Genomic DNA, 24218 nt, shown 5'->3' with positions numbered 1-24218 from the left:
CCAGCTGTAGTTTGTCAAGTGTGCTAAGCTGTATCATGCAAACCCTGCTAAAAAATAACATTACTCCAATTTGTATAATGATTATATAGATTTACGTCTATTAATTGAGTAGCATTTAGATAACTACTCAGTAACAACTAGATATCAGCCGAAATAAGACAGGGGAAATAAAAATCATGAAAAATACATCTTAATCTGGTTTTAAGAAGTCGCGACCATATTTAAACCAATAAAATACGTCTTCATCACGTTGTATGTCCACTGGGTACAACCATTTAGCAAGTAGGACATTTCTGAGTTTCGTAGTTCCGACTAGCAAGTGAACGCTCCTTAACGTTCCTGCGCTCCGGAGATTTTCATTGGTCACGCCATATCGGGGGCAAGACTCGAGACCAGGAATTCCTCAGCGCTCCTCAAATTTCCTGAAATCACAGACCTCTCGCTCGCCTCGGTTACCGATACATTCTGCGCCCACCTCCTCCTCGCAACAGACGTCTGAACAGAGCCGCTTTTCAAAATGGTAATTGTCTAATATTGCTCATTATTTATTTGACTATTTTACTTGACATTAACCAATAACATGCGTTTTTCAACTTTCGTATATTTTCATATTTTTCTCTTCCTTGCCTCTGTCTTCCCAGATGTTGCAAAGTGTCCCCTTCCTCCTATTGCTGGCCATAGCGCTCTGTCAAACCGAGGTAAGTTGGACTTCAGATTGTTTTGTTAAATGGTAATCAATGCAAAGCCAAACAACATATTATGATTGACATAGGTTACTTCAATATTAAACGTGAAAGGCTCTGCTCCCTTTACTGGCTGTATGGTTTTTTGGTGCTTTTAGGCAGGACCTGATTATTGCAGGGGCTTACAGGGGCTGAAGCCCCAGGGCCTAAACCAGTAAGGGGGCCCTTGAAGCAGACAAAACATTTTCACAGTTAAATTACGTGTTTAATATTAGGCTCATCAAAAAATATCTAAGCCCCTATAAAATATCTAAGCCCCGGGGCCTATGATTTTTTTAATGCAGCCCTGCTTTTCGTGGCACAGCTGGAGCGCTTAGAATGTAGACTAGTCTAGTTATATTTGTGACAAACATTGGGCCTAATAATTAAAAGCCTGGATTTATTCTAGATTTTTATTTTTCATGATGGACGGAAGGTTTTCTTTTCAAGGGAGAAACGATTAACATGGCATTATCCAAGGGACATTGCGCACTAGACTTCATTATGGAGACAATTCGAAAATTGCATTTTAATTGGAAGATCTTCTTCCAAATCTGTTTGTAGATGATCATGGCCACACAGCATATTATTTTATCATCATTGTTTGTAGGACTATACTAAAACAGCACAGATGTGAATGTGTCCTCTATATCTCTGATGGAAATAGGGCAAGGATTGGTATTTTTGACAGTGTTTTGGACCACACAGATGGAACAGAAAAACACACACACACACACACACACACACACACACACACAACACACACTCAAACACAAACACACACTATCCTGTGAATTTCCTCTTTCAGTGTTTGTTAAGTTGATGAAGTGATATTGTTGCAAGCAAACGAGGATACTCTTTATTATCTTTGGCTCCATGGGTATCAAACAGAGTTAACTCTTTACACTCGTGGGAATTGGCCTAAATGGATAGGGCTACATTTAAATATATTTTCCAGAGAGAGAGACAGATATGGAAGAGATATGGAAATGCATAACAATGGTAGAAATTACACTGAACAAAAATATAAACGCAACATGCAACAATTTAAAATATTTTACTGAGTTACAGTTCATATAAGGGAATCAGTCAATTGAAATACATTCATTAGACCCTAATCTATTGATTTCACATGACTGGGAATACAGATATGCGTCGGTTTGTCACAGATACCTTAAAAAAACGGTGGGGGCGTCGATCAGCTGGATGTGGAGGTCCTGGGCTGGCGTGGTTACATGTGGTCTGCGATTGTGAGGCCGGTTGGACGTACTTCCAAATTCTCTAAAACAACATTGGAGGTGGCTTATGGTAGAGAAATTAACATTAAATTCTCTGGCAACAGCTTTGGTGGACAGTCCTGGAGTCTGCATGCCAAATGCACGCTCCTCAAAACATCTGTGGTATTGTGTTGTGTGACAATACTGCACATGTTTAATCAGCTTCTTGATGTGCCACACCTGTCAGGTGGATGGATAATCTTTTCAAAAGAGAAATGCTTACTAACAGGGATATTCTATATTCCATAGAATATGAGAGAAATATGCTTTTTGTGCATATGAAACATTTCTGGGATCTTTTATTTCAGCTCATGAAACATGGGACCAACAATTTACACGTTGTGTTTATATTTTTATTCAGTAAAAAGGGGAACAGTTTGGAGAAAAGTTATGTGCATTTACATTGACTATGCATTCAGTAACATGATACGAATATTCCCAAGGCAATTCGGAGAAGCAGATCGTAATTTTGGTGTGCATAGAATGGAGTCATGAGTGCATTCAGATGTGTGGTCCATGGCAAATTTTCTTCATAATACAGGACAACCGAGGGTATGACACCATGTCGTCTTGTAACTGGACATCCAGCATAGTGATCATAAACATTGACACGGTATATTACATGAGTTTGATGATATGGAAATGTGCGGTGCACTTTTGGACTCTCGGGTGTTTGACTTGCTTGTATGACATCAAAGCGGTATTTATTATAATCCTCAATGTCTCATCTTTCAAAATATATCTAGTCCTCGTAATTTACAGCAATTCCCTAACTCAGAAAACAAAAAAGTTGCACAATTATTGGGAGGGATGGTGCAACTTCTTGTCGCGTGAGGGGCTCAAGTTCGGAATGTCTATCAGTCAAAACTTATACACACCTGTGAAGCGGACACCCTTAGCATGTTACTATACAGCCACCTCATTCCAATTTAGGCACTTATCAGTGTCCAAATCTGCAACTTTCAACCGTATATGGGTATGAGTGTAGAGGGTTAATAGACAGCTGAGCTAACTATACAGGGATCAGGAAGACTTTTTGCTGTGCTGGGGTTGTGTTTGGGTGGTCAGTGTGGTTGTGTGTGTGTGTGTGTGTGTGTGTGTGTGTGTGTGTGTGTGTGTGTGTGTGTGTGTGTGTGTGTGTGTGTGTGTGTGTGTGTGTGTGTGTGTGTGTGTGTGTGTCACTCACCCGGTGGGTCTCACACACTGTGGTGCTAAGTAATGCCTGAGTAAACACTGAACCTAAAGTGGTTGGAGGTGAGGTCTCTTGAAACCACACAGTTAGAACTGTCACACACATACACACAGGTTGTCTATTTTCAATGACTTCTCAATAAATTCAAAATATATTTATTTATGTAAAAAAATAACAAAAAAATCTTCCTGAGTTGACACCAATTAGAATTGTCACCAACCCTGACAAACACTTGTGGGCTTCGGGGTTAGATTGTGGAAAATACTTTGGAATTTCCAAATATGTTCAGGAATTACTGTGGAATTCCAAGGATTTTCAGGAATTAGGCTACTTTGGAATTACTTTGCTTTTCAGGATTACCCTAATTTCTGGATTAAGATTATAGGTCAAGGTTTGGGAGAGGTTAGCTTTTGGGTTGAGGTTTAGCATGGTTGTAGTTCTGTCTCTAGACTTGCGGGAGATTGCAGGGTGAACTAAGTCAGCCCCTACTCATTGGCATTACATGTCCAGAAAGTCATCACTATCAGTACCAGCGCTACTACCTCCAGGCCCTCTGCTGACCTCCGAGTGCTGCCCCTGTCATTGCCTCCTGAAAAAAGGCCCTTTGTGTGGGTCTTTATTGGATCTGTGACCTCTCTCATTGGTGACATCTGGCACTGAGAAGACTGAGTACAGGCCAGAGTTTGTGGAATGTGGCTGTGGAATATGTGGGAGAGGCATTATAAAGACATATATAATTTAAGGGTAATTACCCTGCTAATATACAGCCTATTGACAGACCCAGTAGGAATGTTAAAGTGGCCTGCTAGGACACCGTCTTAAGGCGGTCTTTGGGATTGTTTAGTTATACAATGTGTTGGTATTGTATATAGTTTAAAGTTTACTATAGACCAATTTATGCTTGATCCGAAAATGTGATCGGAGGCTCTGTATAGAGGGTGTGACACAATGGAAGTGCCTCCGGGGGCATGCAGAGGCCAAATTGAGCTCTGTACCGCATTGCCTTGCGCCTCCCAAATGTTTTAACAATGCAGAGGGCTCCGCATAGCTCCGCATTGACATGATTGGTTGTTGGTAGGTGGGGGCGGTTTGTATAAACACATTCATTTCCTTGACAACTTCCTTCACAACAGCTCTCCTCAACAGCTATACGCTGCTCCGTGAAGCGCAATTAGTATGAATGCAGATGTCAGATTGACCATGCAGTGCCTTGAAGGCAGACTAAAATGTTGCACTGCATGGCGGTCTTCAGTGATTATTTCAAGTCTCAATCCCTATTGTTTAGTTAGTTTAGCTGCGGATACTGTACCTCAGGTGTATGTGTTTTGTGTGTGCGAGTGTGAGAGTGTGTGTGTGTTGCTGTTTGATGGCTGTATATATTGCTGACATATGAATGCTAAGATATTAAAATGTGAAAGCTGGCTCCAGATTTATTATGAAGGAGAGAATGCCTCTGGGTACTTCCTAAGGCAAGAAATGGCTGTGTTTGCATATAGTACGGCTGGGCTCACGGCTATTCTCTCTGGCTATGTGAAGACTGAGTAGAGAGATGCATCTGGTGAATATGATGTGGACGTTTCCCACACACACACACACTGTGAGAGTGAGATGCGAAGGCTGTGTGTGGGGGCACACACACGCTCACACTTTTCTGTTCTCCAGGCATCCTGTGTTATTGCATTACCCATGGTGGCCGGTGTAATAACACAGTAGATCATTCAGTTATTAGAAACACGGCTGGATCTGGCTTTGAAAATACAGGAAAGAAACCGAACAATGGCGCTCAACGCCACACACAGTATACAACCTCTCTACTCACACACAGTGGATAGACAACCTCTCTACTCACACACAGTGGATATACTACCTCCCTATACCCACACAGTGGATATACTACCTCCCTATACCCACACAGTGGATATACTGCCTCCCTATACACACACAGTGGATAGACAACCTCTGTACTCACACACAGTCGATATACAGTGCATTCGGAAAGTATTCAGACCCCGTGACTTTTTCCACATTACAGGCTTTATCTAAAATGTATGAAATAAAAGTTTTCCTCATCAATCTACACACAATAACCCATAATGACAAAGCGAAAACAAGTGTTTAGAAATGTTTGCAAATGTATTTCTAAAAATAACAAACAGATATAACTTATTTACATACGTATTCAGACCCTTTGCTATAAGACTCGAAATTGAGCTCAAATGCATCCTGTTTCCATTGATCATCCTTGAGATGTTTCTACAACTTGATTGGAGTCTACCTGTGGTAAATTCAATTGATTGGACATGATTTGGAAAGGCACACACCTGTCTATATAAGTTGACAGTGCTGTCAGAGCAAAAACCAAGCCATGAGGTCAAAGGAATTGTCTTGTCCGTAGAGCTCAGAGACCGGATTGTGTTGAGGCACAGATCTGGGGAAGGATACTATAATAAATTCTGCAGCATTGAATGTCCCCAAGAACATAGTGGCCTCCATCATTCTTAAATGGAAAGAAGTTTAGAACCACCAAGACTCTTCCTAGAGCTGGCCGACCGGCCAAACTGAGCAATCGGGGGAGAATGGCCTTGGTCAGGGAGGTGACCAAGAACCTGATGTACACTGACAGAGCTCCAGATTTCCTCTGTGGAGAAGGACACCCATCTTTGCAGCACTCCACCAATCAGGCCTTTATGGCAGAGTGGCCAGACGGAAGCCACTCCTCAGTAAAAGGCACATGACAGCCCGCTTGGAGTTTGCCAAAAGGCACCTAAGGACTCTCAGAGCATGAGAAAAAAGATTCTCTGGTCTGATGAAACCAAGATTGAAATGAGGGAAAGATGAACGGAGCAAAGTGTAGAGAGATCCTTGATGAAAACCTGCTCCAGAGTGCTCAGGACCTCAGACTGGGGCGAAGATTCACCTTCCAACAGGACAACGACCCTAAGCACACAGACAAGACAACGCAGGAGTGGCTTTGGGACAAGTTTCTGGATGTCCTTGAGTGGCCCAGCCAGAGCCCGGACTTGAACCTGTAGAGACCTGAAAACAGTTGTGCAACAATGCTTCCCATCCAACCTGACAGAGCTTGAAAGGATCTGCAGAGAAAAATGGAAGAAACTCCCCAAATACTGGTGTGCCGAGCTTGTAGCGTTATACCCAAAAATACTTGAGGCTGCTAAAGGTGCTCCAACAACTGAGGAAAGGGTCTGAATACTTATGTAAATGTGATATTTCAGTTTTTTTATTTTTTTTACATTTGCAACCATTTCAAAACAGTTTTTGCTTTGTCATTATGGGGTATTGTGTGTAGATTGATGAGGGGAAAAACAATTTAATCCATTTTTAGAATAAGGCTGTAACCCAACAAAGTGGAAAAAATAAATGGTTCTGTATAATGCCAAATAAGGGCTATTTGACTGGTAACCACAGTGAATCCCTTTTTGGTGCTATATATATATAACATGTTTTTGAAGGTTATATAAAGAACCACGCTCATAAGGTTCTAAATGGAACAGGTATGGTGCTATAAAGAACCATTAAAAAAAGTCCTAAAAAATGAAACGTCCTCTCACTGTCAACTGTGTTTATTTTCAGCAAACGTAGCATGTGTAAATATTTGTATGAACATAACAAGATTCAACAACTGAGACATAAACTGAACAAGTTCCACAGACATGTGACTAACAGAAATTGAATAATGTGTCCCTGAACAAATGGGGGGTCAAAATCAAAAGTAACAGTCAGTATCTGGTGTGGCCACCAGCTGCATTAAGTACTGCAGTGCATCTCCTCCTCATGGACTGCACCAGATTTTCCATTTCTTTCTGTGAGATGTTACCCCACTCTTCCACCAAGGCACCTGCAAGTTCCCGGACATTTCTGAATGGCCCTAGCTCTCACCCTTCAATTCAGCAGGTCCCAGACGTGCTCAATGGGATTGAGATCCGGGCTCTTCGCTGGCCATGGCAGAACACTGACATTCCTGTCTTGTAGGAAATCACACACAGAACGAGCAGTATGGTTGGTGGCATTGTCATGCTGGAGGGTCATGTCAGGATGAGCCTGCAGGAAGGGTACTACATGAGGGAGGAGGATATTTTCCCTGTAACGCACAGCGTTGAGATTGCCTGCAATGACAACAAGCTCAGACCGATGATGCTGTGACACACCTCCCCAGACCATGATGGGCCCTCCAGCTCCAAATCGATCCCGCTCCAGAATACAGGCCTCGGTGTAACGCTCATTCCTTTGACGATAAATGCGAATCCGACCATCACCCCTGGTGAGACAAAGCCGCGACTCGTCAGCGAAGAGCACTTTTTGCCAATCCTGTCTGGTCCAGCGATGGTGGGTTTGTGCCCATAGGCAATGTTTTTGCCAGTAATGACTGGTGAGGACCTGCCTTACAACAGTCTACAAGCCCTCAGTCCAGCCTCTCTCAGCCTATTGTGGACAGTCAGAGCACTGATGGAGGGATTGTGCATTTCTGGTGTAGCTCGGGCAGTTATTGTTGCCATCCTGTACCTGTCACGCAGGTGTGATGTTCGGATGTACCGATCCTGTGCAGGTGTTGTTACACGTGGTCTGCCACTGCGAGGATGATCAGCTGTCCGTCCTGTCTCCCTTTAGCGCCTAAGGCACATTCACTCAGATGATCAGGGATCCTGGGCATCTTTCTTTTGGTGTTTTTCAGAGTCAGTAGAAAGGCCTCTTTAGTGTCCTAAGTTTTCATAACTGTGACCTTAATTGCCTACCATTTGTAAGCTGTTAGTGTCTTAATGACCGTTCCACAGGTGCATGTTCATTCATTGTTTATGGTTCATTGAACAAGCATGGGAAACAGTGTTTAAACCCTTTACAATGAAGAGCTGTGAAGTTATTTGGATTTTTACCAATTATCTTTGAAAGACAGGGTCCTGAAAAAGGGACGGTTCTTTATTTGCTGAGTTTAAATAGCACCAATAAGGGTTCCACTATGGTTACAACCCCTTTTGGGTTCTTTAGCAAGAAACGTTCTTTATAGAACCATTCTCTATATCAAAGGTTCTTTATAGAACCATTCTCAATATCAAAGGTTCTTTATAGATCCTTTTGAAGATCCCACGTTTTTTTGGGCTGGTTATCCATATTATGTTGTTAAAATTCCATAGGTATTGTTATGGCAATGTACAAGTTCAATCAGGTGTGCTAAATCTTGAACTGCTGGAGATTCCCGAGGAGAGAATTGAGAACCATTGATATTGTCAACCATTCTCAATTAACACAATGCCATACATGAGTATTACCCAAGACACCATCTCTATATATTGTCATATATAGCATGCAATCACATAACATAACAGATTAGATAAACTGGAATGACACTCGCAATCACGGTTGCACAAAAAGCTTTTTTAGCTTTGTGCTAAACACGGCCCAAATTATTCCAATGAGCAGCCGTCCCTATATTTTAATTATCACTAAAAGAGCAAAGAACCCTTTTGTGAACTGCAAAGAACCATTGAAGGGCTCAAATTCCCAAAGAACCCTTGAGGAATCCTCTTTTCTTAGTGTGTACTCTCAAAGTTGAAGGACATGATGTAGGACATAGGATCAAAATGTTAGAATACTGATGGTTTGCAATTAGTTTTTCACTTGATCTACTGTACAAACAAATACATGTTCTTGTGTTTATTGGTCATAGAATCACTTAACTAATGTTAGCGACTAGCAATGTGCAAAACTACATTTAGCAGGCTACTTCATAGTCGAAGTAGAGGAACTGCCTCCCAAGCTGTAATATCCTTACTAGAGCTGACAGTGACAGAGTCGCTGCCTCCATGTCACCATGCTGTGTAGCTGTTGATGACTGTTCTCTCATTGGAAGGTGCTGCCTGGGCTATAAATACCATGCCAAGGAGGAGTGAACAGAGCTGGAACATGGGGTACAGTACAGCCTGTCCTCTGTCATTTTTACTCAGGAATGCTCTAATTGTTCTAGTTCTACATTCACACACACACCCACACACACACACACACACACACACAAACACACGCAGGAAGGCATGCACGCAAAGACACACACATGGAGAGAGAGCTGCACTTCCTAACCTCCTGCCAAATCAAATGTATTGGTCACATACACATGTTTAGCAGATGTTATTGTGGGTGTAGTGAAATGCTTGTGCTTCAAGCTCTGACAGTGCAGTAATATCTAACAAGTAATATCTAACAGTTTCACAACATATACCCAAAATACACGTAAATCTAAGTAAGGAATGCATTAAGAATATACAGTGGGGCAAAAAAGTATTTAGTAAGCCACCAATTGTGCAAGTTCTCCCACTTAAAAAGATGAGAGAAGCCTGTAATTTTCATCATAGGTACACTTCAACTATGACAGACAAAATGAGAAAAAAAATCCAGAAAATCACATTGTAGGATTTTTAATTAATTTATTTGCAAATTATGGTGGAAAATAAGTATTTGGTCACCCACAAACAAGCAAGATTTCTGGCTCTCACAGACCTGTAACTTCTTCTTTAAGAGGCTCCTCTGTCATCCACTCGTTACCTGTATTAATGGCACCTATTTGAACTTGTTATCAGTATAAAAGAGACCTGTCCACAGCCTCAAACAGTCACACTCCAAACTCCACTATGGCCAAGACCAAAGAGCTGTCAAAGGACACCAGAAACAAAATTGTAGACCTGCACCAGGCTGGGAAGACTGAATCTGCAATAGGTAAGCAGCTTGGTTTGAAGAAATCAACTGTGGGAGCAATTATTAGGAAATGGAAGACATACAAGACCACTGATGATCTCCCTCGATCTGGGGCTCCACGCAAGATCTCACCCCGTGGGGTCAAAATGCTCACAAGAACGGTGAGCAAAAATCCCAGAACCACACGGGGGGACCTAGTGAATGACCTGCAGAGAGCTGGGACCAAAGTAACAAAGCATACCATCAGTAACACACTACGCCGCCAGGGACTCAAATCCTGCAGTGCCAGACGTGTCCCCCTGCTTAAGCCAGTACATGTCCAGGCCCGTCTGAAGTTTGCTAGACAGCATTTGGATGATCCAGAAGAAGATTGGGAGAATGTCATATGGTCAGATGAAACCAAAATATAACTTTTTGGTAAAAACTCAACTCGTTGTGTTTGGAGGACAAAGAATGCTGAGTTGCATCCAAAGAACACCATACCTACTGTGAAGCATGGGGGTGGAAACATCATGCTTTGGGGCTGTTTTTCTGCAAAGGGACCAGGACGACTGATCCGTGTAAAGGAAAGAATGAATGGGGCCATGTATCGTGAGATGTTGAGAGAAAACCTCCTTCCATCAGCAAGGGCATTGAAGATGAAACATGGCTGGGTCTTTCAGCATGACAATGATCCCAAACACACCGCCCGGGCAACGAAGGAGTGGCTTCGTAAGAAGCATTTCAAGGTCCTGAAGTGGCCTAGCCAGTCTCCAGATCTCAACCCCATAGAAAATCTTTGGAGGGAGTTGAAAGTCCGTGTTGCCCAGCAAACAGCCCCAAAATATCACTGCTCTAGAGGAGATCTGCATGGAGGAATGGGCCAAAATACCAGCAACAGTGTGTGAAAACCTTGTGAAGACTTACAGAAAACGTTTGACCTCTGTCATTGCCAACAAAGGGTATATAACAAAGTATTGAGAAACTTTTGTTATTGACCAAATACTTATTTTCCACCATAATTTGCAAATAAATTAATTAAAAATCCTACAATGTGATTTTCTGGATTTTTTTTCTCATTTTGTCTGTCATAGTTGAAGTGTACCTATAATGAAAAATACAGGCCTCTCTCATCTTTTTAAGTGGGGGAACTTGCACAATTGGTGGCTGACTAAATACTTTTTTGCCCCACGTATACATATGTCAGAGCGGCATTGGGCTAAGATACAGTGGCATAGTATAGAGTACAGTATATTCAGTTGAAGTCGAAAGTTTACATACACCTTAGCCAAATTCATTTAAACTCAGTTTTTCACAATTCCTGAAATGTAATCCTAAAATTCCCCGTCTTCGGTCAGTTAGGATCACCACTTTATTTTAACCATGTGAAATGTCAGAATAATAGTAGAGAATGATTTATTTTAGCTTTTGTTTCTTTCATCACATTCCCAGTGGTTCAGAAGTTTACATACACTCAATTAGTATTTGGTATCATTTGGAAGTATGCTTGGGGTCCTTGTCCATTTGGAAGACCCATTTGCGACCAAGCTTTAACTTCCTGACAGATGTCTTGAGATGTTTCTTCAATATATCCACGTCATTTTCCTCCCTCATTATACCATCTATTTTGTGAAGTGCACCAGTCCCTCCTGCAGCAAAGCCCCCCGACAACATGATGCTGCCACCCCCGTGCTTCACGGTTGGGATGGTGTTCTTCAGCTTGCAAGCCTCCCCCTTTTTCCTCCAAACAAAACGATGGTCATTACGGCCAAACGGTTCTAATTTTGTTTCATCAGACCAGAGGACATTTCTCCAAAAAGTATGATCTTTATCCCCATGTGCAGTTACAAACCGTAGTCTGGCTTTTATATGGTGGTTTTGGAGCAGGGGCTTCTTTATTGCTTAGTGGTTGATGTAGGACTCGTTTTACTCTGGATATGGATACTTTTGTACCTGTTTCCTCCAGCATCTTCACAAGGTCCTTTGTTGTTGTTCTGGGATTGATTTGCACTTCTCCTACCAAAGTACATTCATCTCTAGGAGACAGAATGCATCTTCCTCCTGAGCGGTATGACAGCTTGCAGACTACTGTTTGTACAGATGATCGTGGTACCTTCAGGCATTTCGAAATTGCTCCCAAGGATGAACCAGACTTGTGGAGGTCTACAATTTTTGTTGATAGAATTTCAGGAGCCTTTTCCTCCAATTTGCTTTGTTTAAATCCCCAGGTACAGTAAATGCAGCCTCAGGATATGTGGTTTCCAATTTGCAAAAAGTCCAGTGAAGATCTTTGAGGGCCGTTGTGGTATTGGCTTGAGGGGGGATATAGACCACTGTGGCTATTATTAACAAATGTAGGCTGTTACGGTATGTTATCCAGAGCATAGTTACCTGCAACTGTGCTGTCAGATTGTCCGTTCGTAAATTCAGAGCGTTTCACGTTCAGAGCCCACGCTGGACGCTCTGGCCAATAAGTAGGGTTGTTTCTGAAAGCTCTGACCTCACAACCACAGTCAATGAACCAAGCTAACTGGCTAACATTGGCTAGCTACATCCAGACACATAATGAGTGAACACCCCACTCTGACCATTTTAGTCACCCTAGCAGAGCTGGTTAAGCAGTTTTCATGTTATCCAGAGCATTGATGACTGTAACAGAGCTGCTGGAAACAATTTAATTATACTTTGTTGAAGATGTTTACTGACACAGGAAATATTTGATTATGATGTTTCTAGAGACAATCTCTCTCTCATCATCACTCAATACCTAGGTTTACCTCCACTGTATTCAAATCTTACCATACCTTTGTCTGTACATTATACCTTGAAGCTATTTTATTGCCCCCATAAACCTCCTTTTACTCTCTGTTCCAGACTTTCTAGACAACCAATTCTCATAGCTTTTAGCCGTACCCTTATCCTACCCCCCCTCTATTCCTCTGGTGATATAGAGGTGAATCCAGGACCTGCAGTGCCTAGTTCCACTCCTATTCCCCAGGCGCTCTCTTTTGATGACTTCTGTAACCGTAATAGCCTTGGTTTCATGCATGTTAACATTAGAAGCCTCCTCCCTACGTTTGTTTTATTCACTGCTTTAGCACACTCTGCCAACCCAGATGTTCTAGCCGTGTCTGAATCCTGGCTCTGAAATGTTCATCCCTAACAAAAACATTTTCAGACAAGATAGAACAGCCAAAGGGGATGGTGTTGCACTCTACTGCAAAGATAGCCTGCAGAGTTCTGTCCTACTATCCAGGTCTGTACCCAAACAATTTGAACTTCTGCTTTTAAAAATCCACCTCTCTAAAAACAAGTCTCTCACCGTTGCCGCCTGCTATAGACCACCCTCTGCCCCCAGCTGTGCTCTGGACACCATATGTGAACTAATTGCCCCCCATCTATCTTCAGAGCTCATGCTGCTAGGCGACCTAAACTGGAACATGCTTAAAACCTCTTAGAACTACCCATCCCGGATCCGGGAGAATTGTCATCAACTACACTAATTAGCATAGAGCAAAGGGTCAAAAAATATTACTAGAAAATATTCATATTCATGAAATCACAAGTGAAGTATAGTGAAACACAGTTTAGCCTTTTGTTAAATAAGCATGCCCCATTCAAGAAATTTAGAACCAGGAACAGATATAGCCCTTGGTTCTCTCTTTCGTGTAATCTGAGATTCCCAAAGATTGGAAAGCAGCTGCGGTCATCCCCCTCTTCAAGGGGGGGACACTCTTGACCCAAACTGCTACATACCTATATCTATCCTACCCTGCCTTTCTAAGTTCCTCGAAAGCCAAATCAACAAACAGATTACCGACCATTTCTAATCCCACCATACCTTCTAGTTTCAGAGCTGGTCATGGGTGCACCTCAGCCACGCTCAAGGTCCTAAACGATATCTTAACCGCCATCGATAAGAAACAGTACTGTGCAGCCACATTCATTGACCTGGCCAAGGCTTTGGACTCTGTCAATCACCACATCTTCATCGGCAGACTCGACAGCCTTGGTTTCTCAAATGATTGCCTCGCCTGGTTCACCAACTACTTCTCTGATAGAGTTCAGTGTGTCAAATCGGAGGGTCTGTTGTCTGGGCCTCTGGCAGTCTCTATGGGTGTGCCACAGGGTTCAATTCTTGGACCGACTCTCTTCTCGGTATACATTAATGATGTTGCTCTTGCTGCTGGTGAGTCTCTGATCCACCTCTACGCAGACGACACTATTCTGTATACTTCTGGCCCTTCTTTGGACACTGTGTTAACAACCCTCCTGGCGAGCTTCAATGCCATACAACTCTCCTTCTGTGGCCTCCAATTGCTTTTGAATACAAGTAAAACTAAATGCATGCTCTTCAACTGATCACTGCCTGCACCTGCCCGCCTGTCCAACATCACTACTCTGGACGGCTCTGACTTAGAATATGTGGACAACTACAAATACCTAGGTGTCTTTTAGACTGTAAACTCTCCTTCCAGACTCACATCAAACATCTCCAATCCAACGTTAAATCTAGAATAGGCTTCCTATGTCGCAACAAAGCATCCTTCACTCATGCTGCCAAACATACCCTTGTAAAACTGACCATCCTACTGATCCTCGACTTCGGCGATGTCATTTACAAAATAACCTCCAATACCCTACTCAATAAATTGGATGCAGTCTATCACAGTGCCATCCATTTTGTCACCAAAATGCCCCATATACTACCCACCACTGCGACCTGTACGCTCTCGTTGGCTGGCCCTCGCTTCATACTCGTCGCCAAACCCACTGGCTCCAGCGCATCTACAAGATCCTGCTAGGTAAAGTCCCCCCTTATCTCAGCTCGCTGGTCCCCATAGCAGCACCCACCTGTAGCACGCGCTCCAGCAGGTATATCTCTCTGGTCACCCCCAAAACCAATTCTTCCTTTTGCCGCCTCTCCTTCCAGTTCTCTGCTGCCAATGACTGGAATGAACTACAAAAATCTCTGAAACTGGAAACACTTATCTCCCTCACTAGCTTTAAGCACCAGCTGTCAGTGCAGCTGACAGATTACTGCACCTGTACATAGCCCATCTATGATTTAGCCCAAACAGCTACCTCTTTCCCTACGGTATTTATTTATTTTGCTCCTTTGCACCCCATTATTTCTATCTCTACTTTGCACATTCTTCCACTGCAAATCTACCATTCCAGTGTTTTACATTCCAATGTGTCGAACTGCTTTGCTTTATCTTGGCCAGGTCGCAATTGTAAATGAGAACTTGTTCTCAACTTGCCTACCTGGTTAAATAAAGGTGAAATAAATAAGTAAAAATAAATATTCAACTGGTGTTGAGCGTTCATGTCTTTTGTTAAGACATGTAGCTAGCTAGCTAAACAATGGACCATGATCACAACTCTTGACGTTACTACCCTTTGATGTTACTACCCTACCTGAATCTGCAGTTAGGTTCTATGGCTATAACTAGTCAAGCAAATGTGTCTGAGATACGAAGAATAAGATCATACACAATGTTACCTAGCGACCCAGCCAGCTAACGTTAGCTACCTAACAGTACACTTGAAATTAGGCCACGTTCTGTCAAAATTAGAAATGTGTCATATCTGAAACTAAACAAACTAGGCTCGTAATTTAACAATTGTATTTGTATTTACAGATGGAATACAAGTTTGACATTAAGGCACATGAAGTTCACATGTTCGAGAAGGCATTTCTGCCAAGAAACACATTTTGATAAAAATAAATGTTTTATGTTCAAACAGCTCTCCTGTGAAGTCATGACTTGCGACATATGCCTAGTTTCCTGAATCGGGTCATGTTAGCACATCGTTACAACACTGTACATAGACATAATATGACATTTGAAATGTCTCTATTCCTTTGAAACTTTTGTAAGTGTAATGTTTACTGTTCATTTTTATTGTTTATTTCTCTTTCGTTTGATATCTATTTCACTTGCTTTGGCAATGTAAACGTATGTTTCCCATGCCAATAAAGCCCTTTGAATTGAGAGAGACAGAGTGTGTGCCAGTGTTTTATGGCCATGTTGTGTGATCTCCTCACTCTTGTCTAGTCATGAAAGGAATCCTCATTAACCAGCTGTACTGCTCTCTTATCCTCATCAGAGACACAGAAACACACGCACACGCGGTACAAAGACGTCATGCCTCACTGCCTCCTATGGTTGCTTTATAACACCATCCTCTCTCTCTCTCTCTCTAGCCTCTCTTTTCTGTAGCTAGCTCCATCTCGTGTGTGTGTGTGTGTCGTGGGATAGGACCAGGCACAAAGATAGCACTTGGCAGCATGCCCAAACATCGGGCCCAAATTGGCGGGCAATTAATACCAAGCAGAGCCCTGGGAGCCACACACAGCCTAATTTCAGTGCAGCTTCAATATGAAATGGTTTATGACACAATACTTCAATGTAGAAAATGAACACGGACCTATCCGACTCGGTGGAACACTTGAATTGACACAGTGTATTGAACTTTGATGATAACCGTGGTCTCCAAAATGCATCTGAACATTCCAGTCCCCAAAATGGCTGTCCATTCTACATATTCCAACCTATACTGTAGAGGTCTGCAAACAGGCCCACTTCCTTTGCCAAACACACTTTCAGCCACTGGCCCTGACTGTGGCCCCATGGAGGGAGTAGTGTCTGGGGCAGGGAAACTACCAATTCCTCTGGTCTGGGCCTGGGTCTGAGCCCTCCCACCCAGACAGACTGGAGGGCTGCCAAGAACAGGCAGGGAGAGAAGTGTGGTAGAGAGAGGGGGAGAGAAAGAGGGATTGAGAAGGGAGGATAAGGGAGAGAGGGGCAAGGTGGGGAGCTGGGAAGGAGAGAAAGGATAATTTACAACAAAAAGAAGAGATTTTCACATAAAGAGGGAGACAAGAAAGAAGGAAAGGTGAGGGTATGGATAATGAAAGTTTGACACAAAATCAGCACAAGAGAGATGGACAGAGAAAGAAAGAGAAGCCTCCTCCTTGGATTTATCAATGGAAATGGAGGCAACAGGACAGAGGTGTCATTGTCCTGACTGTGCCATGTGCCCACTGGGTTAGGTTGGGCAGTGGTGGCACTCTGATTTTGTTTTTCTACTCAATTTCGTGGTATTCAATTGGTAATTACAGTCTTGTCTCATCGCTGCAACTCCCGTACGGACTCGGGAGAGGCGAAGGTCAAGAGCCTTGCGTCCTCCGAAACACAACCCAACCAAGCCACACTGCTTCTGGACACAATGCCCACTTAACCCGGAAGCCAGCCGCACCAATGTGTCGGAGGAAACACCATACAGCTGGCAACCGTGTCAGCATGCACTGCGCCTGGTCTGCCACAGGAGTCGCTGGTGCGAGATGGGACAAGGACATCCCTGCCGGCCAAACCCTCCCCTAACCCGGACGACGATGGGCCAATTGGTGGTACTCTGTTTTAGGGACTTTCTTTTCTTGGTGACATTGTAACAGCCAGCAGATGTGCCTATAAGCTCAGGCCATGACAACTTCCTGACTAACAGCTTTCATTATTTTTTTTCTTTCACTCTTTTCTTCTCAGTATTTTGTTTGCTATTTCTTTTTCTCTATCCCTTTCTACAGCTCTCTCTCCCTGCTTTCATCTCTCTCGCATTCTCTCTCCCTCCCTCTTGCTCTCTCACCCTTTCTCTCGTTCACCCTTGCTCTGTTTCTCTCTCTCCCTCCCTCTTGCTCTCTCTCCCTCCCTCTTGCTCTCTCACCCTACCTCTCTCATCCTTTCTCTTTCAACCTATTTCTTTTTCTCTATCCCTTTCTACAGCTCTCTCTCCCTGCTTTCATCTCTCTCACATTCTCTCTCCCTCCCTCTTTCTCTCTCTCCCTCCCTCTTGCTCTCTCACCCTACCTCTCTCACCCTTTCTCTCTTTCAACCTATTTCTTTCTCTCTTTCCCCCTTCTCACCCTCTCTCTCCATTTGTCTTTGTTTTCTGTTCCTTTTTGACACGATCTTGAATCTCATGGACTTAAGGGATATGGAATGTGCAGCTTTATAATGACATCACACAGGATTCCATTCCAGATACGTGCATAAGAAAACAACATCTCCAAGAAACAAATACAGATCAACACACGATGGTATTTTCTCTCCCTCCATTTGGCCAGAGAACCAGACACAAACACCGGTCTGTGGCCATGTCCGAAGTATGTCTCGCCTACTACTTCCTAAAATGACATACTATGTACTAATCGTACTGCATACTATTTAGAATGTATTCTTTAGTAAAAACGAATGCAGTAAGCAAAAAAATGTCAACATACTGTCTCATACATACTGAGATGTGTAGTCAATTGTGCAATTGCGTTGATTCCTGGCATTCTGTTTTTTAAAAAGATAATCAGATAATCAGCTGTTGTAAAACATGTGGGTCTGGAAAGACAATTCCCTTCCTCAATAATGTCCAGTGAATTCTACTAGCTGAAAAGCCTAAATGAGTATGACATCCTGGTATTTAAAGCGTATTGTAAAGAAGACGCTAAGAGTCGAGAAGCAGGTTTGATAAAACAACAAACATGGACCAAAACAACATCGTAGTGGCGTCTTAACCTAGACACAGACACAATACTGAATGGGGAGAGAACCTAAGGGTGTGCCAGATATAGGGACGTTAATAAGTGAGGTAATGGAGTCCAGGTGTGCCTCATGATGACGTGCAGGTGCGCGTAATGATGGATGCCAGTACCAATGGAGATCGACTACCAGAGGGGAGGAGCGGGAGTAGATGTGACACATACTGAAAATATATGCATTTCATTTCAAATGTTTTATTTCAGATACCCAAAATGCCTGCTATTTAGAACGCAAGTACAAGTATTCAGACACGGCCAATGTGTATGGAACAAAGACGACCAGAGAGCCTGTGTGTATGGATGTCATTTCTCTCTGTAACTGTTTCCTATATTACCCTGTTTCCTCATCACAGCTACATACTGGTCACTCCTCTCTCACTCCAATATAAATGCATGGAATAGGAACCAGGCGTTTCATCTCAGAGGAGGATGAGAAATCCCTGTCCTGCTGTAGTGTGGTGTCTAATGCACTGCAAGTCATTTCAGTTCACTACTGGTCGCTCAGCAGGGGTTCCCTCCATAACTCCTTTAAATTGAACTCAGTGGAGTAAAGGTGTGATGAAAGCCTGATTAGTTGGAACTTAGGCTCAAAAGTGTGAAGATCCATATGCAGTCTTTGTAGGATACAGGTCTGTTTCAGGATAATTAAAAGTAGACATTTAGAAATTAAGGAGCTGTCGTTGAAAAAAAAATATTCCTCCAAATTATTATAAAACGTTCTAGTTAAAACTGCTGTAAAGTATTTTTTCCTCTGGGCTATCCTCCAATGTGTCCCTTAGCCGAGCAGAGAGGTCCTCTCCTCTCCTCTCCTCTCCTCTCCTCTCCTCTCCTCTCCTCTCCTCTCCTCTCCTCTCCTCTCCTCTCCTCTCCTCTCCTCCTCTCCTCTCCTCTCCTCTCCTCTCCTCTCCTCTCCTCTCTCTCCTCTCTCTCTCTCTCTCTCTCTGGCCTGGTTTGGACTGGGTCTGAGTTGTGTGCATAGGCTAGGACAACCCTGGGGAGGCTGGGAGTTGTGTAGAGAAGCAGGGAGGGGAGGGATATAGGAAACGGGGACGGAGGAGGGAGTTTGGGGGACGTCCCTCTTACCCAGATATTTATGAGATTTTGGCTCCGGAGAAACCCCAATAGACATTGACAGAGGCACAGTTGAGCACCCAACCAATCTCTACTTGTTCTCTCTTCCCCTCTTGGACTGACACTTTTCCTCCCTCCCTTCCTCTTTCTCCCTCTCTCTTCAGATTATTTTGCCATGCTCCCTTTTATTCATATTCTTACCCTCTCTTGTTCCCTACAGTATGTACAGTACCTTTCCTTCATGCTCTTTTTTCCCTCGCTCTCCTTTCCACCCCCCTCCCTCCTGTTGGAGTTTAATAAGAAACATGTGTCTGAGAGCTATGAATGTTTCATTGGGAGGGGTGTATAGGCATGATGTCATCCATGGTGAGCTGCAGAGAGTCTGTGAGCCATTATGTTTAAACTCCCCTTACACATTTCTGTAAAGGGGTGTATGTGTATGGACATTGGTTTGTTTATTCAAATTATAAACTGGGTGGTTCGAGTACTGAATGCTGATAGGCTGACAGCCGTGGTATATCAGACCGTATACCATGGGTATGACAAAACATTTATTTTTACTGCTCTAATTACAATGGTAACCAGTTTATAATAGCAATAAGGCACCTTGGGGGTTTGTGGTATATGGCCAATGTACAGTACCACGACTAACTGCTGTATCCAGGCACTCCGTGTTGCATTGTTCGTAAGAACAGCCTTTAGCCGTGGTATATTGGCCATATATACCACACCCCGTCATGCCTTATTGCTTAAGTATAGCATTGATTAACACTAATCTCACTGGCCTTTTACTGTGGTTGCGGTTAGCAATACTGTTGTTTTAAAGGTAGTTACAGATTCTGTTGCAGGAGAAAAGAGAGAGAGCAGAGAAGGAGTTGGGGGATGGGTTTTATCCTTGCTTTAAACTGGCTATCAATGTTCTGTATGCTAATGAGTGCAGTGGTGCATCCTGGGAAGGGACTAATGGAGGTGGGAAAGTGATCCCACAACAGGAAGCATCAATCCAACTGCTGACTCAGTGGATCATTACACACAAATGTGCACACGTGGAAGCACGCGTCCAACGAGAAAGTAAACCAGTCGCAGAAGTAATCCCATTTTATGAAATTAAACCCCCACTGTGAAGTGTGGGTGTACACTGGTTTCTTCTAACTATGTCACCTCCCATTCCATATATGGTGCTACGTTATATCATACTTCCTGCTCTAATGATCTGTGTTTGCAGGCTCGCAGGCCGCCAGGGTTTCCGTTAGCCGGCAATTGCTGGCTTTTAGAGAAAAACATTTTTAAGCCGATAAATAAAACTGTTGCCGGCCAAAAAATGACCGGGTGAAAAATAAATCCCAATGCAAAATAATGCTTTTTATTCATCGATGTAAATACCAGTCGATGTAAATACATTTGACCATCATGCTTATCGATCTATAGGTCAATTTGCATAATATATTGGAATAAAATTGGCCTGTGTGTATTTTCGTTAGTCATCATGTATCATTGATCCAACACAACTATCACATGTGCACAGCATACAGAGCCTATTTTGAGCTGGATTTCTCCTGCAGCTCTACAGCTTGTTGCTGCTGGAATAAAACATGTGCTTTTATAAGCCCATTCATTGGCAACAATTCTGAATGCAATTGTGTTAGAAAACTGTTTTGGTACACGGTTAAAAAAAGCTAGGCCTACTATTGTTATTTCTCAACTGGTAATTGAAGCCTGGCTCGTTCACCATTCAAGTGCAGGCAACAGACTATCAGCGCATTACCCACCACTTTACAATGTGAGCTTGAAGCCAAATGCATTTTGAAAACATACTTCATTGTTTGAAAACTGAATGGTTGTTTTTTTCATATTATTTTTAAATAGCTTACTGTGAGGAAGTCTAATTATAATATATTATAATTCGCTATGGATGTTAAAAAACAAACATTTTCCGAGCAGTTTGCCAGGTACTGCTATGCGTGCTCAGGAGCGCGCTCCCTCAACTTTATCAGGACAGAGAAATCAGACACATGCTCTTGAGCGTGCTCCTCAACATTATCAGAGAAACCAGTCTCATTGCTCACACTGAGCACTCCAAATATAAGACAATTAACATTTATTTATTTATTTATTTATTAAATAAACCAAAACTTGTTTCTCACAAGTGTAGTAGGTTGTGAACTCTGCAAAAAAAGAAGAAAATTCACAACTGGAATGAGAAGAGTAAATGTTAATATTCATTATTAATTCATACATGCATTAACATTACTACAGAGATGACCTCTTCACACATCAACACTTGCTATTCATTGGTTGCACATTTCATCAATGAACATTATTATGAAGACTGATGCCCCACAAAGGGTGGCTCCTTTGAAGAATCTCAAATATAAAATATATTTAGATTTGTTTAACACTTTTTGGGTTACTGCATGATTCCATATGTGTTATTTCATAGTTTTGATGTCTTCACTATTATTCTACAATGTAGAAAATAGTCAAACTAAAGAAAAACTCTGGAATGAGTAGGCGTTTCCAAACTTTGACTGGTACTGTATGTATATTACTTATATGTTTTATATGGGCATACGGTGCCTTCAGAAAGTATTCATACCCCTCAACGTATTCCACATTTTATTACATGACAACCTGAATTCAAAATGTATTCAATATTTTTTTTCTCACACATCTACACACAATAACCCATAGTGACGAAGTGAAAACATGTTTTTAGACATTTCTGCAAATGTATTGAAAATGAAATACAGCAAAATGAATTTACATAAGTTTTCACACCCCTGAGTACTTACATGTTAGAATGGGCTTTGGCAGTGAATACAGCTGTGAGTCTTTCTGGATAAGTCTCCAAGAGCTTTCCACACCTGGATTGTACAATATTAGCATATTATTTTTTATTTTTTTTCAAGTCTTGCCATAGAGTTTCAGTATAAGTCAAAACCGTAACTAGGCCACTCAGGAACATTCAATTTTGTCTTGGTAAGTAACTCCAGTGTATATTTAGCCTTGTGTTTTAGGTTATTGCCCTGCTGAAAGGTGAATTTGTCTCTCAATGTCTGTTGAAAAGCCAACTGTACCAGGTTTTCCTCTAGGATTTTACCTGTGCTTAGCTCTATTCTGTTTCTTTTTATCCTAAAAAAAAACTCCCTAGTCCTTGCCGATGACAAGCATGGGGTGGCAGGTAGCCTAGTGGTTAGAGTTTTGGACTAGTAACCGAAAGGTTGCACTATCGAATCCCTGAGTTGACAAGGTAAAAATCTGTCATTCTGCCCCTGAACAAGACAGTTAACCCACTGTTCCTAGGCTGTCATTGAAAATAAGAATTTATTCTTAACTGACTTGCCTAGTTAATTTAAAAAAATACCCATAACATGATGCAGCCACCACCATGCTTGAAAATATGAAGAGTGGTACTCTGTGACATATTGGATTTGCCCCAAACATAACTCTTTGTGTTCAGGACATAAAGTAAAGTTCAGACCTCTCACCCATCCCCACTTTTTCTTCCAGTTTCTGACTCTTTTTCTACGGCTCAATTCCTATCATTTCTCCCTCTCTGTCCTCTCCTTCTCCCATCAGTATTTTTCTTCCTATGAAGAGTGGCACTCAGTGATGTGTTGTGTTGGATTTGTCCTAAACATAACACTTTGTATTCTGTATTCAAGACATAAAGTACATTTCTTTGCTACATTTTTTATAGTTTTACTTTGGTGTTAATTGCAAACAGGATGCATGTTTTGTAATATTCTTATTCTGTACAGTCGTCATTTTTTTCTCTCTGTCAATTAGATTAGTATTGTGAAGTAACTACAATGTTGTTGATCCATCCTCAGTTTTTGCCTATCACAGGCATTATATTTTTAAGTCACCATTGGTCTCATGGTGAAATCCCTGAGAGGTTTTCTTCCTCTCTGGCAACTTAGTTAGGAAGGATGCCTGTATCTTTGTAGTGACTGGGTGTATTGTAATTAATAACTTCACCATGTTCAAAGGAATATTCCTTGTCTGATATTGTTTTATTTTTACCCATCCACCAATAGGTGCCCTTCTTTGTGAGGCATTGGAAAACCTCCATGTTCTTCGTGGTTGAAACTTTGTCCGATCCCGGGCAGTGTCACAATCGGTCATGACCGAGAGTCCCATAGGGCGGCACACAATTGTCCCAGCACCGTCCGGGTTAGGGTTTGGCTGTGGGGGCTTTACTTGGCTCATCGCGCTCTAGCGACTCCTTGTGGCGGGCCGGACGCCTACAGGCTGATTCCGGTCGTCAGTTGAACAGTGTTTCCTCCGACACATTGGTGCGGCTGGCTTCCGGGTTAAGCGGGCGGGTGTTCAAAAGAGCGGTTTGGTATTTCGAGGAATGCTTGACTCAACCTTCGCCTCTCCTGAGCCCGTTGGGGAGTTGCAGCAATGAGAAAAGATCGTAATTGGATATCACGAAATTGGGGAGAAAGATATATTTAAAAATCCACTGCTCGACTGAGGGACCGTGTCAATATTTATGTGTAAATAAATGTACATGTTGGGTACAAAGATGAGGTAGTCATTCAAAAATCAGGATAAATAGGTGTGAGTTATTATTTGACTTGTTAAGCAAATATTTAGTCCTGATTTGTTTTAGGCTTATCATAACAAATGGGTTGAATACTTACTGACTCCAGACATTTCAGCTTTTCATTTCTAAT

General features: G+C 42.3%; 1 protein-coding gene across 1 annotated transcript in view; it reads left to right on the top strand.

The window, feature by feature from the left end:
* The first annotated feature begins 311 nt into the window (after window positions 1-311).
* fstl1b (follistatin-like 1b) overlaps window positions 312-24218 on the top strand; it is a 62507-nt gene continuing 38600 nt past the window's right edge. The window contains exons 1-2 of the mRNA XM_024389399.2: window positions 312-520; window positions 642-698. Coding sequence (XP_024245167.1) covers window positions 518-520; window positions 642-698 — 60 coding nt within the window. The 5' untranslated portion in view covers window positions 312-517. The remainder of the gene's footprint in view (window positions 521-641; window positions 699-24218) is intronic.

This window comes from Oncorhynchus tshawytscha, linkage group LG26 (genome assembly GCF_018296145.1).
Source record: "Oncorhynchus tshawytscha isolate Ot180627B linkage group LG26, Otsh_v2.0, whole genome shotgun sequence".
Lineage (NCBI taxonomy): Eukaryota > Metazoa > Chordata > Actinopteri > Salmoniformes > Salmonidae > Oncorhynchus > Oncorhynchus tshawytscha.
This window is presented reverse-complemented; position numbering and strand designations above follow the sequence as displayed.